Here is a 20,706-nt window from a genome sequence, read left to right as displayed (position 1 = left end):
AAAATTAATTTTATTTATTTAATCACTAAGTTAAATTTTCTGTTTATAATCTTTAATTTTATAGATACCGCGTTGCATAGATTTTTTTTTTAATTTAATAACATAATTTATTACTTTTATATTTCATATTTTCATAATTATATTAAGAAATATTAATAATAAAATTCTTATTTAATTTTAATTTTGTTTCAATTATTAATAAATAAATAAATAAATTGATCAATATATTATTTTTAAATTATTTAATATATATCAATAAAAGAATAAATAAAGTAAAAAAAACTCACATGACAGGTGACAATTTTTTTAATATCATTATTAATATTTTTAAATTTTAAATATAATAAGAAATGTTTTAAAATTAAATGCTTAAATTTTGTAAATAATCTTATAGTGAATAGTTATTTAAATATAAATATGCATATGTTAATATAATTTTTTTAAAAAAATAATTTACTCTTTCTTTAATTTAATAAAAATGTAGTTAAAATGTTAATTTTTAAAGATATTATAATCCATAGAAATTTAAAAATTTTAAACTTTTCAAAAATATAGTAAAAAGAATTTTAAATAGCTAGTAATATATTTTTGTACGATATAAGATTTTAATAGTTGAAATTTAAAAATTTTTAGATAAAAAAATTAATTTTTAATGAGATAATTAATTATTATATAAAATATATAAAAATAAAAATTGTGTTATATGACATTTTTTTAATATATCCGTATTTAATTAGGCGGCACACTCTTATAAAGTTATTTTAAAAATTAAACCAAATTAATTGGTTTGACCAATAAAACTATGAACAAATAACTAAGCTTAATTTGGACAGGCTTGCATTTGAAACTATTAGAGATTTTGAATTGTGTGAAATGATTAAGTTACAAAATTTCAATACAATACCAAATTCAAATAATCATTATTAAAATTTACACCTATACACAAGAAGCTTCTTAATATTCCAATTCAACTTAGTACAAGGTTGATCATTGATATTGTTATTTGAGCTATTATTCAAAATAGTAGTGTATATCATTAAAATTTAGTTTAAAGTGAAATTTTATATATTTTAATTATAATAATTGTAAAATAATTAAACAAAATTTTTAAATAGCATTTAAAATAGTGAACCAGAAAAACTACAAAGGTTAAAATCATTTTTAAAAATAAAATGAAACAGCTTTGTTGATTGCTTTATCAACTTTTTACATTGACTATTAGATGCTGTCTGAATATTAAAAAATAATTTTTATTTTTTTATAAAAAAATAATTTATTTTAATATAAAAAATAAATTTTATATAATTATAAAAAATAATATATATATATATATATATACACACCGATTACACTTAATAACTTCATCAACTTCTTGTCGTTGATTGTACTGATGCGTTGAAAATTAATTTTAGAATTTTATATTATATCTCTAATTTTATATATTTTATTTTTTATAAATAAAATAAAATTATACTCGTGACATGCCATGATATCAAGGCGATGTCATACTTTTATCTAATCAATCGAATTGACGGGAATGATCAAACAATCCAATTAATAAAGTCATTCAATCTGAACGTTTCTAAGTCAAGTACTTTTTATTTGAGAATTGTACGAATAGCAATAATAATTGAAAAAAAAAAGTCAATATTCCAAGTTTTTCTTAGAAATTCCTTCAATTTATGTTTGTCTTTTGTTTCTGTTTATGAAAGTTGAAAAGTCAAAAAAAAAGGACAATTTTTCAGGTAGATTTTCATAAAAATTTTAGATGAACTCATTTTGTTAAATTCTATGTAGTTCAGCACTACAATAAAATTTATTTAATTTATAAATAAAATTTATCATTAAATTTATTTATAAATAATTTTATTTATTTAATATATTTTATATTAAATATAAATTTTATTTTAAATAAAATAAATTTTATGTTGAATATAAATTAAGAATTTAATTTAAAATGTTATTTTTTGTAAAATATCTTTTTTTTATATATTATTACATACTTTTTCTTCTCTCTTTTTTAATTAAAAATATGACCATTTAAAATAATTATAATGTCATTTGTTTCTGATGTGTCTATTTATCTATGTTTATGTTTGTGTTTATCTATGTCTATAATAGTGTTTGTGTCTATCTGTTTACATTTGTATATATCTACGTCAATTTATGTCTGTATCTATATTTGTGTCTTTATCTATCTATAGATGTTTATATGTGTCTCTCTCTTTCTCTCTCTCTATACATATATAATTATTATTGTCTATCTATTTATGTTAATTTATATCTATGTTTGTGTTTATATTTGTGTTTGTATCTATTTGTCTACGCCTTTATATGTCTATGTCTATATTTGTATTTGCACCTATATTTCTGTGTCAATCAGTCTATGTCTATATATGTCTGTATCTATCTTTCTTTATATTTATTTCTATTATGTCTATTGATGTATGTTTGTTTATGTTTATATTTATATTTGTGTTTGTATGTGTATGTATCTATTTGTTTCTTTTTTTTTTTTTATATTTGTGATGCAAGTCTATTTATGTCAGATTTGTGCTTGTCTCAGTCTGTGTTTGTTTGCATATGTTTGCATCTGTCTATGTCTGTATTTATGTTTGTCTGTCTATATTTGTGCGTATCTGTGTTTATATCTATTTGTGTGTGTATTTATCTATCTATATTTGTGCATGTTTGTATTTATATCTATTTGCGTCTATCTTTTTATCGATATCTATATTTGTATTTGTTTGTCTTTATTCTTGTCTCTATCTATGTCTGCTTAATTTGTGTCAATATCTATGCTTGTCTGTGTGTGTGTTTATGTATGTGCCTATTTTTGTCAAAGTTTATGTATATGTCTATCTGTATATTTGTGTATATCTATATTTATCTTTATGTCTATCTAGATTTGTGTCTGTGATCATGTCTATATATATATCTTTTTGTGTTTATGCTTGTGTCTGTATGTATCCATATTTGTATCTTTGTCTGCTTGTGTTAATGTCCATATCAACGTCTATTCATACTAAATATGTTCTATTATATAAATAAAATGAGAGAAAATAAATTGAAAGAAAAAATAAAATAGAATAATATCTAATAAGATAGTGTAATTTTATCATTTAAAATATACATAAATTTAAGTTTGAAATTTATTTATAAATTTTTATCAATTTTAATAAAATTTAATTTGTTTATAAGAAAATTTATTGAATTAATTATTAAGAATTGTAAATGAAGTTTCATTTAAATTAAATATTTTAATTTTATATTTATAAATTAATTTCACAAAATTTTATAAAATCCATTTATGCTAAACCACACCTTAATCTGGTAAATTCATTTAAAATTTGAAAATTTGGTTGCCAAGCTTTTGAGTTTGTGAATCCAATGGAAGAATTTTGTTTTGGTAATAAGGAATCCAATGGAATATTGTTAACTGTAATTGGAAGTATTAAATCAATTGAAAAAAAAATACTCTTTATTATTCACTTTTCATTTTCATTTGTTTTAATTTAAAAAAAAATATTTGACTTTTTTTTAAATAATAATTTATTTATTAACTTGTTAATATATTTCTATTTAATATGTATTTAAAAATTAAAATTTATTGACTTATATTTGGATAATAGAATTTGAAATTGTCAAGACCCAAAATTCTATGTCGCGATCGGCGCATAATTTAAGTATTATTAAATCATGCAAGCCTTATCAGAGTATCTTGAATAAATATATTGTCACTTACTAATCCAAAAAAAATAAATAAAATCTAAATAAACAAAATACTGAATAAACATCATAAATATCCCATAAGTAAACTGCGGAATCTATACAGATTTTAAATGAAAACTTAAACTGTTCAATAAACTAAACTAATTATTAGCTCGAAGAAACATGAATTCGGCATACCATGAGAATAAATCAAAGATTGTCTTTCTCTAGAAAATGGACTGAATATTTGAATCAGCTACAGAATTCTACTGATCTGAAACAGATAACAAATAGAGAAAACGTGGTTTGAGCTAATGCTCAGTGAATAATAATTATCGCACATAACAGAACATGAACAGGCGAACGCTTGATTAATTTCACAATAAATTTTCTATTCAATAAAATCATGCTCATGCTATCAAAATCATTAATAAAATAATTTCATAAAAAATATATATAAAAGAAATTCATTCAATAAAATTTTATAGTACAGTACACCAGGGTGATGATACCCCACATCACCAAATGCCATATGGTAAGCGCGCTACCAGATATTAGATACCTTCCTCCTCCTTCACAGATATCAATGCATATGATACTCATGCAAATCATAAATTGTAATGATGCATGACTCAATAATGCAACCTAATACCGTCATAGTCTGCACGGTGGGGCCAAATAAAAGATACAGATACTGGACACAGGTACCAATTCAAAACAGAAAATCAATTTGTACAAATCGATCAAAATCAACAAAAAAATTTCAGATAGCAAATAATAACTGATAGCGCAATTCTAATAGTTTATTTCAATAATTTCAGAGAGTCAATAAGATCAAATTAATCTCAAATAAATTCAATATAACACATCAATAAATTTTATAGTCAGATATCAATCAATATAAAGATATCAAAGGCCTGTTTCCGGAATCCTAATGGCTCTAATGCAGAGATAATTAACAAAATCAATTATTTAATTAAATCGGAATAAAATTCAATAATAAAGTAAAACTCTAGAAAATTACATATAAAGTAATTGTTAAAATATTGATTTAAAATTTCATTTAATAACAAATTTAATGCTAAAAAATTTTAGAAGGAACTAAAACGGTGCCATGTACTATAATTATCATTCACCTGAAACCTCCAAGACAATAGTTATTTTCAATGGAAGGGAGATCATTTCAACTGACATATTGAATATTTAAATCTCGTACACACTCAAAATATTAAAAAAAATATCAAATAATAATAATAATAAAATAAAATAACACACACACACACATATATATATATATATATGGACGAACAGGGACGTGGGGTTGGTTTCGGTGCGTTCGATGCGATAGGGACGTGGAGCCAACTCTTTTGTGTGTGTGTGTGTGTGTGTGTGTGTGTGTATATATATATCACAAGTATTGGCGAAGAGGAAACGTTTTATATATTCTTTTTTTTTTAATAAAAATCAGCTATTGTTCAACAGTAATCATGATCAGCCCAATTCAATACCAATGATAAAAAAAAATGAATTTCTGGAGTAGTTATAACAGATCAAAGAAAGAAAATTAAATTAAATTCACCCATTATTGAACAAAGAAAGATAATTTTTACCTTGAAAATAGAATCCAAGGTAATGAATAGAGAAGTAAGAATTTATAAATTCTCTTCGCACATCAGATTATAAATTGTAAATTATATATATATATATATATATATATAACAATAAATAAACGATGATAAAAATATCTGTTGAGAGTATTTGGTAGAAAAATGAGGTGATAAACAGGCTTGAGAGCAAAGTTTAGCAGAAAGAGATGATTAGAGTATATATATTTGAAAAGTTCTATTACGTATAGAATGGGATAAGAATTATTATTGAATTGGGTTGTTCAGATTGCAGATATATATTTAATTTCAAAAATAATATATATATATATAAATAAGCAAGCCATCCAATAAAATATTTTTTTATTAATATATTAAATTATTATTAGCTAATTAAAATAAAATAATAATAAATAATAAATATATATGGGTTTCCACAGAAATATGAGATTTAAATTTAATAAAATATATATTTTATTTAATTAATTAGAGCCATGAATATATATTAAAATTATAAATAAGGAAAGCATATATATATATATAGATTCACTAATATCTTTTATAATGTATCTATTTATAGAAATATATATTTTTAAAGAGTGCATTTATAAGTTTAAACTCATATGAGAATAAGTATAATAATTATTAAATTAAATATTTATATCGGGATATAAATAAAATTAATTAAAGTGTATATAAATAGTGCATGTGTCACGACCCAACCTATGGGCCGGACCGGCACTAGAACCTGGACCAGCCTAAAGCCCCCGAGGCCCGTAGCAAGCCTAACTATTTCTCAACCCAACTCTAAGGCCCATTTGAGCCCAATTTCAAGAATTCAACTGAACAGAGTCCGGCCATAACATAGACCATTTAACGGAGAGTTTTTGACTCGCCCGACTTGTAAACACAATATATATATATATATATATATAATAAACTGGGGAGCTCAGCTCACCCTCCACATAATCAAATGTCATTAAAATAAATGGGAGCTCGGCTCCCTCATCCAATCCAACATACATGCATTTAATAAGTTTACAGGACCAACATGGCAAATATATTACAGACCCAAATCAAATAAATATTTCTAACACATACGAAATTCTAGGAGTAAATAAAAATTATATAATATCATAACATAAACAGGCAACTTGTGAGGGATGGGAACAGGTTCAAACTCAAAAATAAACCTCCTGTATCCTGAAAAAAATAGGTGAACAGAAGTGAGCATTCGACTCAGAGAATAAAATATCAATTTTTAACCATAATTTAAGCTATCTAAAGCTAATGCACCATGTGAAGTGAAATGTAATATCGTCATAATTTTCATATCATAACAGCAAAAAGGTAATTTGAAGCACTCACACACCCGATAATGTCAAACAATATATATATGAGAGATGATCCCCTATACAACCCTCTTAATCCAACCTCTGCCAGCGAAGATCTCAAGCCAGACTTTCACTTAATAAATCAAATATGGGGTCCCAGAGAATCTCTCAAGCCGTGTCTACCCCGAAGGACTGGGTCCCAACAAGTATCCCTCAAGCCGTGTCTACCCGTCCTGTCCATATCCAACACCACCACACGCACGCCAATGCACGCACACTGCTCCAAATTATCACAAATAACACCCATTGAAATTCATCAATTAAGAATGCAATATAAAACGTGCCTAGTGTTTAACTACATAGATATATACATATAAGTGATGCATGAGCATACCTAAACATATAATAATATCGAAATTATAATTAAAAGTAATATTTTACTCATAGACTCAATTGAAGTCACTGTGGCGGCTGAGCGGAGGAGGAAAGCTGTCCCTGCTCACCTGACAATTTTATTGCAATTATTTAATATATTTGACTCAATACAAATTAAGAAAAAGACCAAATATGTTCTAAGTCGTGCCGAAAATCCGGCAGAGTCTCCCCTATACCTAGGATTTACCTAACCTGTAAAAGGGCTTAAAACGCACTTCTATATCCACAAACCATACACCCACAACTCAATCACATCACACAGCCCCTCCTGGGCCCATCCAAACAGTCAACAATCATAATATGAAAAATTATAGTTTAGTCCTTATAATTAATCCTTTTGCAAAAACTACCCAAATGAGCTCTAAAAATTCTAAAACTTCGCCCTGCGGTCCTTAATATTATTACTAAGCTAATGCAAAAGGAATTATAATTTTCTGAACTACCACGAATATTTTATGGATTTTTAAGAAAAAATAAGGTTCGGGTTTACCTATACTAATTACGACCCGGGGAACGCACTTGGGACGTCTGACAATGGTGGGGTAGCTAAAATCTCGACCCAATTTCAAGACTTTTTCGGTAGCCTATCTGTCTAGCCTGATATTCACAGACCCGGGTAACCGTTGAATTTTCACAAATTGAAGGTACCTACACAAAGCCCACAACACGGAGGTCAATATATAATTTTTACAGAATTTTCTAAGCTCATTTAGTGCTCGAAAAAATACTACAAAGTTTCATGGGACCCACCAAAAAACATTGTCGAAAAATTTTGAAATTTATATTCCCGCGAAGCTCTTGACGAGTGGAGCGCTTCGGTACTCTTGGTTTTCTTGTGGGGTTCACGGTTTGAGAGAAATCTAGCCCAAAAATCGAAATGGGCTAAAACTTCCCGGACAAAAATTGAGCAAACCTCTCGATAGATTTTGGTGTTCTTGGTGTCTATGGAAAGCTCTCGAGGTGTAGATGAGGTTTGACACAAGACCCGGTTCGATCGGAGGTGCCTGGAACGTAGGAAAATGGCTCCTGAAGCGACGTGCACGCGCGCGCGATCGTTCATCTTCCCGGCCAAAATCCGGCCGATCCGGCCACCAATCGGACCGGGTTCTGTGTCTAAACTCATATAATCGTCGAGAGCTTTCCATAGAAACCAAGAACACCGAAATCCATTGAGCAGTTTGTCCAATTTTTGCCCAGGAAGTTTTAGCCCATTTTGACTTTTGGGCTAAATTTCTCACAAACCGTAAACCCCACGAGAAAACTGAGAGTACCAGAGCGCTCCACTCGTCGAGAGCTTCGCGGCGACATAAATTTCAAATTTTTCCGACACCGTTTTTCGGTGGGTCCCACGGAACTTTGCAGTGTTTTTCCGAGCATTAAATGAGCTTAGAAAATTCCGTAAAATTTATGTACTAACCCCCGTGTTGTGGGCTTTGTGTAGGTATCCTCAATTCGTGGAAATTCGACAGTTGTCCGAGTCTGTGAATTTCCGGCCAGACAGACCCGTTACCGGAAAAGTCTCCGAATTGGACCGAGGTTTTGGCTACCCCCCCATTGTCAGACGTCCCAAGCGCGTCCCTGATATCGGAATCGGCAAAGGTAAGCCCGAACCTTGTTTTTTTTCGTAATTTTCTAGTGTTTAAACAGGATTAAAAATCCATAAAATATTCGTGGTAGCTCAGAAAATTATGATTCTTTTTGCAATAGCCTAGTAATATTGCTAAGGACCGCGGGGCAAAGTTTTAGAATTTTTAGAGCTTGTTTGGGTAGTTTTTGCAAAAATGATTAATTATAAGGACTAAATTGAAATTTTACATATTGTGATTGATGACTGATTTGATGGGCCCAGGAGGGGCTGTGTGATGTGATTGAATTGTGGATATATGAGTTGCGAATATAGAAGTGTGTTTTGAGCCCTTTTGCAGGTTGGGTAGGTCCTAGGTATAGAGGAGACTTTGCTAGATTTTCGGCACGACTTAGGATGTATTTGGTCTTTTCTTGATTTGTATTGAGTCATTTGTATTAAATAATTGTAATGTAATTGTCAGGTGAGCCGGGACAGCCTTCTTCCTCCCCACCGCCACAAAGGATCGTTGTCAAGTCTGTGAGTAAAATATTAATTTTAATTGTAATTTCACTATTATTATATGTTCAAACATGCCCATGCATCACTTATATGCATATATCTATGTAGATAAACTTTAGGCACGATTTATGTTGCATTCATAACTGTGAAAGTGCCATGTATGTTGTTGTGGTAATTTGGAGCAGTGTGCGTGCGTTGGCGTGCGTGTGATGTGGTGTGGACTATGGATAGGACGGGTAGACAAGGCTTGAGATCTTCGCTGGGACCCGGTCCTTCGGGGTAGACACGGCTTGAGTTCTTCGCTGGGACCCCGATTTGGTTATTAAGTGGAAGTCCGAGCTGAGTTCTTCGCTGGCACAGTTGGAATTAAGAGAGCTGTATAGGGGATCAGCTCCCATATATATTATGATTGATATTACTGGGTGCGTGAGTGCTCCAAATTACCTTTTTGATGTTATGATGTGAAATTATTGCTGGTGTTGCATTTTACTCTACAGGGTGCATTAGTTTTAGATAGTTATAGAGATTATGGTTAAAATTGATATTTTACTCTCTGAGTCGAACGCTCACTCCTATTCAATATTTTTTTCAGGCTACAGGAGGATTTTATTGTGGTTAACCTGCTTTTCTCCTTCGCAGGTTGTTTATCAATATTTGTATCATTTTATTTACTCCTAGAATTTTCGCATGTGTTAGAAATATTAATTGATTCGGGTCTGTAATATAAATTGTTATGTTGACCTATAAAATTACTATATGCATGTTTGATGGACTGGATGAGGGAGCTGAGCTCCCATTTATCTTTATGTTGATATGAGTATGTGGAGGGTGAGCTGAGCTCCCCAATTGATGATATATTTTGTTTACAGATCAGGTGAGTCAAAAACTCCCCATTGAAAGGTCCACCTTATGGCCGGACTCCGTCCGGTTGATTTCTTGATTTTGGGCCCAAATGGGCCTTAGAGTTGGATTAATGAATAATTAGGCTTACTACGGGCCTCGAGGGCTTTAGGCTGGCCCAGGTCCTAGTGCCGGTCCGGCCCATAGGTTGGGTCGTGACACCGGCGGTGGGAGGTGTTGGGGCCCGCCGGCAAGTGGGGAGGGCTAGGGTGGGGCGACGCAGCGAGAGAAGGCGAGAGGAGAGAGAAAACGGGAGAGGAAGGAGAAGTGTCAGGCGCGCACACAAGGAAGGAAGAAAAGAGAAATGGCCGGTTCGATTCGACCGGTCTGATCCGGTCCGATTCGATTCGGCCGATCCGATTCAGCATATAAAATTTTAAATTTTTACTCTGCCTTGAGATCGAAAACGAGGCCAAAAAATTTCAAAAAAATTCTAGAAAACTCAGAAAAATTTGTAGAGTCCAAATATATTTTTAGTTTTGCCACATGATATTTAAATTAATTTTTAAAAATCATCAAAGTTTTATATTTTCGGAAAATCGAACCCGATTTCTAAAATCTGAAAATTTCAAATAATTTTCTAAAATTTAAATAAAATAAAATATTAATATTTACCCACAAAATAATAAATTTAAAAATTATGGGTGTTACAGCATGAATCTAAATACAAGTGTTTAATCTCATTCTCATAGAGTAAATTACATAGACAGGATTCCAACTTAGAAGTATATTATAAGGTATCTAAATTTTGATTTGCAACACAAATCCCTCTAATTTTTAACTTAAGTAATAGAAAACCTCTATAATATTCAATAGCCAGTTTCTAAGGTTTTTTGGCTGACAAAACACTTATCATATTAAAAATTATATTCTCTATTAATTTGACATTAATCGAGAAAAAAAATTTAATTTTATTCTCTATCTATCCACAACCATGATACTTGAAATTGCACATTTTGACATTTTAGTTACTCATAATATGTTTACTTACTATCAATTCATAAAAAATATAATTTTTCAATTTGACAAATATCACGTCAATATAAATAACCTAAAAATTAATTGTTAAAGTTTACAAGAGGATTTTTTGTTACTTGAATTGAAGATCAAGAATTTTTTGTAACAAATTAAAATTTAGATATTTTATTATTATATATCACTAAATTAATACACCATCTACATAATTTACCTTATTCTCAGCTCGAACTCACAATAACTGCCCATTCCTCTTAAAGATACTTCGATAAGTCTTTATCAATCACAAGATATAATTCATTTGTTAGACTCCTTTCTTAAATAAATAAAAAAAAAAGCCTTTTAGGCTCCATTTGTTTCACGGAAAATATTTTTCTTGAAAAATATCTTTTGCATTTTATGATGTTTGGTACACTCAGGAAAATTGATCAACGAAAAATATTTTCCTAGTCAAAGGAAAAACTAAATTATTTTTAAAGAAAATCACTTCTATTTTTCAAAAGAAGAAGTTACTTTTCATTTTCTAAATTTTGATAATCATATTAAAATATGAACACACTTATACATATATAAAATAAATACATATCATTATTTTAACATTACAAATAAATAACGAAAAATATTTTCATGAAAAATATTTTTTATGAAAATTATTTTTCATATAAAAGTTAATTTCTGTAAAACACATGGAGCCTTAGTCAACTTTTTAGTCAAACTATCCATTAACTTTTGATCAAGATTTAAATTACATAAATTTAAGCTTTTTAGTCTAATTAATTTATAATTTTTTGTTTAAATGTAAATATACTTAATTTTTTAAAAAAAAATCAAAATATTATTTTTTAAATAACAAAATAATTTTATATTTTAAATATTAAAATTTATTTATATTTTAATTAAAAGAAAAACTGAAAATATAAAAATTAAGAACATCAACAGATATCAGAGCATAAATCCAACGCAAAAATCATCAAAACTACAAACTCAACAAAAGAACAAAAAATTTTCCTCCCCAAAAGCCCAAAACACATCAAAGTGCATCCTTGGATGGAGCAATTGAATATCACTGATATGAAGCTAAGCTTCGTTCACGTGGGTTTTATTAGACAAAAGCAATTGTCAAGAATTAATTATTCTAGATTCATTTCATTGATGCTGAAACATGATATCTCAAAGTCTAAATTATTTTAAATTAATTATACTGTAATTTTATATTTTTATAATTTAAAAATTAAAAAAGGTTTCGTGATGAATCGAAAATTGAACTATCGTGTCATTAGCATTTTAGAGATTTAGTAGCTAACTCGGTTAACTACACTGATGCCATCTCATTGTCTGACATAACATGAACACTAATGCCACATCATTAGAATACGCATATCAATATGCCACGACAAATATAGCGTTGATATCAACATGACACATCAGCATAAAAGAAGTTAGTTACTTATCTTTTTCCTTAATTTTACTAAGGGCACGATAGTTTAACCTTTGAATTTTTCACGAAACTTTCTTTAACGAAATAAGGTGAAAATATATGATACTAAATTGTACTACTCTAATGAAAAAAAAGTACTTTTTAATCCTTAATTAAAAGCACTAAATATATGATACTAAATGTATTTCCCCCCAAAAAAAAAAATTATTTTGACATGTAAACTATATAGTATTAACTCAAATCAATCTTTAATTTATTACTTGTGTAAACCAATGTGTAACAATGAAATTAAGAAAATTAAACAAAAGCAATCATATACCAATTCCTGCAGAGAAAAAAGAATCATATAGGGATTACAATAAACAGATGATATACATAGGAAGGATTTCAGATGGAAGCACTCTTCTTGGTCTTGTAGCGATACAGAACCCTTCTCCTCTTGCTTGAGCTATTTTCGATCGTGAGGACAACTTTCCCAAGTTCATTGTTCCTGAAAATGTTTCGAATTGGTCCTTCAGAAGAACTCATTTTCTTTCCCTTTGAAATTATGATGGTGTAAGACCCATCATCACTCGGTACAAATTCTTCCTTGTAATTCACTTCCCACCCCAAAACAGCCAGATCCCAGAGCAGTGTAGCTCCAACCTCTACTGCAGGAATCTCAATGGTTTCAGATGATCCTGCTTTGATGACAAGCTCAGAAACTCCACCATCTTCATTTGAGAACTCGAAATCGTTCTCCCTTTTGAATCCACCATATTGGACAGGGATTTCTTCTGCTGGGATGTATCTGTCAATCACCAATTGAATTCAATTTCAGAAATTTTGGGAGCTATATATGTAGAAAGATCCAATAAGAGGACTAAAAAGGAAAAAGCCAACTCACTTGAGTAAGGTATCTGTGACCTTTGCAGGTCGAGCAACAACAAATTTGCTCTTGCTTCTTTGCGTTAAGAAAGGAGATAAAAGGGCATTCAGAGCATAATACCAGAATGGAACATTTATAAATATCTGTAATTAAAACCATGCAATAAAAGGGTAAGAGTAAGGAATTTCTCATATCTATTAGCGATAATCTGAAACTAGAACAAGAAACATAAAGTTTTTTATATGAAGAAGAAAGTGAGCAGGCAAAAGAAACTCACATTTCTGGCAACTAATTCAGGATAATTGTCCTGCAAAAGCCCAACAGCTTGCTTCATGGCGACCCTGAGGTCCTTCTTTGATGGAGAAGGAGAATTCTTTAGATCACTGATTTGAAGCAAAGATGTGACACCACCAGGCTTCAAATCAAGCTTTCTGATACCCTTTTCCATCAGCTGGAATCTCCATCTCAAGAACTGTTTGCGATTCTCCTCAGTTCCAAATGCCTTATTGTAAAGCTCTTCGTTTCCAAACACCCCATAATTGTTGTAACACACAGGGTGACCTTCACGATCAATGCCATTCATGTAGAAGGCTGAGCTTAGATCTACTCCTACATCATCATCCAAGATTGAATCGATGTTGGATTCCTTCCTCCATTGAAGGGTCTTCCTTAGCATCTCAAAGGCATCATTGACTTTGAACTCTCTAGCCCTCAAAAATTTCAGGAGGACCACATCAGTGCCCTCTGCTCCTTTGCTAGGCAAAAGTGGGATTCCCCAAATGGAGACATCTTTGTCGATTCCTTCGCCATTTTCTTCCACAGCCACCTCTGTTTTCTTCTCTTCTTCACATTCTTGCATTGGGTTTTCCTTCTCATCTCCTCCTTCGTTCTTTTCGGCTTCTTCCTGCACTTGTTTCTCGCTTTCTTCCCCTTCTATTTCTTGTTTTTCCTTCTGTGTCTCTTCTTTATTCACCGACTTCTCCTTCCCTTCACTTTCCTTCTCTTTCTTCTTTGGCTCCTCTTTCTTGAACAGATTATTTCCAAGAATAGCTTCTTCGATTTTCGATTTGAACTCATTCAGGGCCTTTTTCTCGAACTCCTTAAGATCAGAAAGAAAATTGCTCTCTTCCTTGTAAGAAGAGCTCTTCTGAACAGTTTTAGGCTTGGAATCATCGTCATCATCTTCCACTTGCTTCACTTGGCAATCCTCCTGAATGTCTCTCTTGCTCTCTTCAACAACCTTTTTGGGCTCTTCTTGAGGAACGACAACCTCCGCCACCACCTGGGTTTCTTCAACAGTCATGTTAACCAATTACCTGCTGGCAGCAACACACCAAATAGGAAAAAAAATTTAAAAAAAAAACAATAAAAGCAAGAAAATTAAGTTCCAAACTCCAAATAAGAAACAAGAACTAAGAATGGAAGCAAAAAACCCACCTCGGATATAAGGCCTAGATGTTGTTTTGCTGGATTTTTCTCCTCTATGGAGTTTGGTTTTGTGAAGGGAAGTTGTATAACGGTTATATATTTAAAAAAAGGTAGCCACGCCAGCCAACGGTCACTCGTCTGGTGCGTAGCCGTTGGGGGATTCTCTTTCCCAAGGGTTTTGCTAGCCTGGAGGCCAGCAGTATTTTGGCGGAGGAGAATCCTTTTGGGCCCACAGTTACTAAGCAATGATATGGTTGGGTTGATTTATTTTTAATTTCTTTAAAAACAGATCGCACAGACATAAGTATCGCACAGACATAAGTATTGAATTTTAGAATATGAAATTATTTTTCTGTAAAAATATCATTTAAATATTATTAAAAAAATAATTTAAAAAATAATTTTAATATTTTTATAATTAAAATTAATTAAATTTAATTTTTAATTAATTTTTAATATTTTTTAATTAATATATTTTAAAAAATAATTTTTTCAACTATAACAACAATACCAAACGGGCTAATTGTAGCATGTTTCAGTCCAAGAAAATTTGTCTTCATGCTTACTAAGAGCTAATTAAAACTACTACTGTTCCATCTGTCTTTTTATTTGACCAACTCTTGACAGCGTAAAATCCCTGTTTAGTAGGTGCCTGCCCTATAGCATTCTGCCACTTGGCACCACAGTTGGATGACACTTTATTCTTTTTAACTGTTACTTTTAATAATAATCATCTGTTCGCCGGCCTCCATGCGATAAGAGTTTTAGGAGTTGTCTGGTTTATTTATTATAGTGTTTGATAAATTGTGATGTTTGTTAAGTTTAAAAAAATAGAGCTGATAGCTGATGAGCAATTGATATGATATTTATCAGCTGCAGTTTATATCAGCTTTATTTTTAGAGCTATTTCTCATCAGCTGATAACTGATCTGATTTTATTTTTTATTTTGACTATATTATCTTCTTTTTATTTAACTTAAAAATTAATATTATTAATATTTTTATTTTTTTATTTATAATTTTAATATTTTAATTAATGTATTTCAGTTTTGTTAAAATATTTTTTATTAATAACATAAAATATAAAATATTTATTTATATCTAAAAACTTAAAATTAATTATAAAATTTTCTATTAATAATAATAATTATTTTATTATTTTATCTATATTTTTAAAATTATTTAATTATCTTAAAAAATAATTATTTTATTATTTTAATAATAAAATAAATGATATAATATAAATAATTAATAATTATATATTTATTTAAATAATATAATATATTAATTTAATAATTATATATTTAATTTAATGATAAAATAAATAATATAATGTAATAAATTTATAATTTTATATTTATTTAAATAATAAAATAAATTATATGATATATACTCTTATTAGTCATTTCACATATTAACAGCAATAACTAAATATAATTTTACCACACACTTAATATAAAACAGCTATCATCAACTATCAGTTATCAGCTATCAGCTAACAGTTATCAGTTGTATTCAACAGTTAATCCAAACAGGCCCTTAGAGGATTAGGATTTAGAATTTTTTTTTTTCAAGTGAAAGCATTTGATAGCTTTTTAAAAAATTAAAATTATTGATCATAATTTATACCGACTTTATTTTTTAAATTATTTTAAATATTTATTTTTTATTTAAATTATATTATTTTTTTAAAAAATTATTAATTATGAAATCTCTTTAAAAAAATTATAATAAAAATTATAAAATATTATAATTATAATGTTCAGTTTTAAATATGCTTAAAAATTATTATATTTTTAATAAGTTGTATAATAAATTAATAATTGTATATCTATTTTAATAGTAAAATAAATAAACAATAGCAGACAGATGTCAAATAATGCATGTCTCCTATCTATTCAGTGCCTTTGCAGAGACACCAGTTTACAATCACAGATCTAAATCTAGGAAAGTTTTCAGAAAGATATACGAAATAAACAGTAAAAGGAATGGAAGCATATTTCAACAAGACATCATCTCAATCTCTCTCTCTCTCTCTCTCTCTCTCTCTCTCTCTCTCTCTCTCCTAATAAAATATACAAGTATATACTGCATAACTGCGTGTCTTCTTTCCAGGTGATTTAAACAATATCCATGAATTCACCAGTTACCCTGCCAAAGTGCATGTAATGGATTCATCAGCAATTGTTTCATGAAGGTCATAGAGCAACAATGACAAACCACGACAAGTCCAATATATATGTAAGAATGAAACCAATAATATGTACATTAGCTGGATAAATTACACCATTGATTGATCTAAGCCTTACACTGGTTTTCAATTTCATAAGAGAACTTTCAAATTTTGTCCATTTAAGACTTTTTGATTAGTTAAAGTTTATCCGTCCTCGCCAAAATCTTACCAATGGACACTGGAAATCTCAAAGGCATCCAACTTAGACTGTTTTAATCTTATTAATCATATGTGGAGCCCCTAAAATGAGAAATTATATAATATCCTTGTGATTCCACGTCAGATAGTTTATGTGTGATGGCAAATCAACAGTAAATAAACATATGTATGTGAGTGGATCCCAAAATTTGTTCCTGTGTCAATTTGTAATTGGCTTGCCTATAATTGATTTTCAAGAAACTTGACTGAAGTAAATCCTTTGAACACAAAAAGATCCCAAAAACACATTTTGAGGAAATCTTACTCGGTGAGTTTTGGATTTTCACATCATAACAATAGTGAGTTTCTCATACCTATTATAGGACAAAAAGGCATCACCTATGGTTCCAACAACCTTATTTCGCACCTTCCGAACACAAACCTGCAAGTTATAAAACACATAAATTGACATGCAACTAACAATAATGACAAATAACAAGACAATAAAGAAAAGAATGTGAGGTGTCCCAACACATTCACACACAAACAGCCAGGTTGTATCAAATGTTGTGTGATCGCCCGGCAATAACAATCAGGCAGGTAAGACATGTTTGCCTGCTAGCACATCTGTGTGGATATGTTGAACATGGACTCAAATGTCAAATAACAACAACAATGACAATGTTGATAATAAATGACTGTCATAGCATGAACATGCACACATATGTAACCCACCTGTACTTGATCAATAGGTCCAGCCTCTGGATCCCTGTTACGATGAATAACAATCCCATTGTCGCATTTGTTTATGAAGTGGGCACTGCCACTTATATCATACAGATTGGGAGGACCCCCAATCCAGTTGTGTAACTGTTGGATAAAGAATACAGGTAAGAATGGTGATATGAATCAGGATAAGCTGGACAATCACAAAACACATGACAACCAACCTGTCTGGGATGTGCTACAAACCAAACATGACAAGCATAATGTTGAGCAAACCGTTTGACCAGTGTGAGCATCTGACTTACATACTCTGTTTCGGTCCTGGCACAACAAAATTTCATGTTTTAAGGACAAAGTGTAAATTCATAGCCTCCAACACGAGGACCAAAAATTACAAGATGAGCCCTTATACAAATAATAAAATTCAACATTTTGGAGAAACTTATTTCCTCCATGTAATTTAAACCAAGCAAGATTCATTTTCAATTATGCAGATAAGACACCAGAAAGATTGAACAAATTTGCAAATAATAATACATAAGTCTCCAATAATACAAATTGAAGCAGAAAACTTGCAAAAAACATGGCAATGAAGATGGAACAGGGTTCAAAATCTCACATGCTAATAGGACGCTGATGGTCAAGCTCATTGTAAGGATCAATTACAAGTCCTCGCACTCCATGCCTCAGAACTGCTGCTTTTGCGAGATCAAGAACCCAATGTATACTTGGAAGTTTATCATCCTCGCATCTATTCCATGGGCAGAGGAAAAACAAACACAAAAAAGATATCAACACAAGATTGTTAATCTATAAAATTGTGGACTAGATCAGAACAACAACAGTTTGATCAAACCTGAGGATGTGCAAACTCATATTATTTTTCAAGCATTAATCAAAAATAAAAATTAAAAAATAAAAACAGTTGAAAAGTAGCACATCAAACGTCCCAGTCACCAAAAGAAAACATTAATTTGAGAGTCCAAAGATAATATAAGCATGCTTCTTTCAATACATCCAATTCATCAATATGGCAGAATAATCAGTAAAGATGCAAGGAGGTTTAGCATTGATAGCATCCAAATTTGTTCAGATAGAACTGCCCACTAGACCAAGCATGGGACGAGCAGGAAAAGCAGTAAATTACTTAATGAGCTATGAAATCGTGATTTTGGAAAGGGAAAAAACTTGATGGCTATGTTGCCGAGGCTTGAGTACAGATAATTGGTGCAAGTTTGTATTTAGGAGAGCAACTTGTGTAATTTCTAAAATCCAGATCACAGACTAGGCCAGAAAAGTCCACATATTTACTACAAGTACATGGATATGCTATGGGCTACCTAGAATGGGAAAAAACAAAATACAAATGCATATATTATACATAAGTAATCCCATACTCCACTCAACTAATCCCAAAAATTTAGGGTCGGCTATATCGATTCTCTTTCTCCACTCTAAACGATTTTGAGTTAAATCCTCGAAAATATATAATGCTTCTAGGTCATGGTTGTACTACTCTCTTCTATGTCAATTTAGGTCTAACCCTTCTTTTCTTTCTATCCTCTAACCTAATGTGCTCTACTTGTCTAACTAGAGCCTCCGTATGTCTACGCTTCACATGACCAAATCACCTCAATCTCCCTTCTCTCAACTTATCGTCAATTGGCACCACTCCTACCTTTTCTCTAATACTCTTATTACGGACTTTATCTAGTCTAGTATGGCCACTCATCCACCTTAACATTCTCATCTACTCAACTCTTATCTTAAACACATACGACTCCTTCAGTGCCCAACACTCACTACCATATAACATGACCGGTCGTGTGACTGTACGGTAAAATTTTCCTTTCAACTTATTGGGAATCTTGCGATCACATAAAACTCCCATGGCACGTCTCCACTTCAACCATCCGGCTTTAATCCTATGACTAACATCCTCCTCACATCTCCCATCTACTTGAAGAAGCGAGGCGAGATATTTAAAGTAATTACTTTAGGATAGTACCACTCCATCCAAACTAACTCCTTCCCTATCACCAGTTCGGCCTTCACTGAACTTGCAATGCATGTATTCTGTTTTCGTTCTACTTAACTTAAAAGCCCTTTGACTCTATAGTACTTCTCAAAAGCTCTAACTTTCTATTAACTCCTTCTCGCATCTCATCTATTAGAACTGTATAATCCGCAAACATCATGCACCAAGGGATACTCTCTTGTATATGTTTCGTCAATTCATCTAAAACTAATGTAAAAAGGTGAGGGCTTACAGCTAAACCTAGGTGTAATCCAACTGAGACAAGAAAATCTCGTGTCCCCTCCCACTGTGCGTACAATAGTAGTTGCTCCTTCATACATATCTTTCAACACTTGTATGTACCTAATAGATACCATCTTTTGTTCTAACACTCTCCATGAGACATCTCTTAGAACACTATCATAAGCCTTCTCCAAATCGATAAAAACCATGTGCAGATCTTTTTTCGCATCTGTATATTTCTCCATCAAGCTTCTAATGAGAAAGATTGCTTCCATAGTTGAACGACCGGGCATGAAACCAAATTGATTAGGAGAGATAAAAGTATCATGACGTAGTCGATGTTTCACAACTCTCTCCCACAACTTCATAGTATGGCTCATAAATTTAATTCCACTATTGTTTGAGCAACTCTGTATGTCTCCCTTATTTTTAAAAATAAGTACTAAAATACTCCTCATCCATTCATCAGGCATTTTCTTTGAGTTTAGAATCTTATTAAACAATTTGATTAACCATGCCATTCTCATATCTCCCAAACACTTCCACACTTCAATTGGTATTCTATCGGGT

The 20,706-nt window shown here is 30.7% G+C and overlaps 2 protein-coding genes across 2 annotated transcripts; both read right to left on the bottom strand.

Annotated features, from left to right (window-relative positions):
- Nucleotides 1-12,799: 12,799 nt before the first annotated feature.
- LOC131171923 (patellin-4-like) lies at nt 12,800-14,923 on the bottom strand. The gene is made up of 4 exons (XM_058132213.1): nt 14,789-14,923; nt 13,629-14,667; nt 13,370-13,494; nt 12,800-13,273 (listed from the first exon to the last, which is right to left on the bottom strand). Exons 2-4 carry the CDS (start codon nt 14,652-14,654, stop codon nt 12,871-12,873), a joined length of 1,554 nt encoding a protein of 517 aa, XP_057988196.1. The 5' UTR covers nt 14,655-14,667; nt 14,789-14,923; the 3' UTR covers nt 12,800-12,870.
- Nucleotides 14,924-16,649: 1,726 nt separating this feature from the next.
- LOC131171720 (twinkle homolog protein, chloroplastic/mitochondrial-like) lies at nt 16,650-18,648 on the bottom strand. The gene is made up of 5 exons (XM_058131628.1): nt 18,496-18,648; nt 18,101-18,197; nt 17,886-18,020; nt 17,525-17,592; nt 16,650-16,930 (listed from the first exon to the last, which is right to left on the bottom strand). Coding segments are annotated over exons 1-5 (333 nt in total). The 5' UTR covers nt 18,498-18,648; the 3' UTR covers nt 16,650-16,899.
- Nucleotides 18,649-20,706: the final 2,058 nt, after the last annotated feature.

The sequence above is a fragment of the Hevea brasiliensis genome, chromosome 13 (genome assembly GCF_030052815.1).
Source record: "Hevea brasiliensis isolate MT/VB/25A 57/8 chromosome 13, ASM3005281v1, whole genome shotgun sequence".
Classification (NCBI taxonomy): Eukaryota; Viridiplantae; Streptophyta; class Magnoliopsida; order Malpighiales; family Euphorbiaceae; genus Hevea; species Hevea brasiliensis.
The sequence above is the reverse complement of the archived record's forward strand: the minus strand, read 5'-3'. Positions and strand labels throughout refer to the sequence as shown.

Coding starts and splice junctions, on each gene's coding strand:
- LOC131171923 (XM_058132213.1), bottom strand. CDS start 14,654: ATGACTGTTGAAGAAACCCAGGTGGTGGCGGAGGTTGTCGTTCCTCAA. Junction 13,495..13,628: donor CTGAATTAGTTGCCAGAAAT/GTGAGTTTCTTT, acceptor TTTTAATTACAG/ATATTTATAAATGTTCCATT. Junction 13,274..13,369: donor GTCACAGATACCTTACTCAA/GTGAGTTGGCTT, acceptor GGTGATTGACAG/ATACATCCCAGCAGAAGAAA.
- LOC131171720 (XM_058131628.1), bottom strand. Junction 18,021..18,100: donor TTGTAGCACATCCCAGACAG/GTTGGTTGTCAT, acceptor TTTATCCAACAG/TTACACAACTGGATTGGGGG. Junction 17,593..17,885: donor GACCTATTGATCAAGTACAG/GTGGGTTACATA, acceptor TATAACTTGCAG/GTTTGTGTTCGGAAGGTGCG.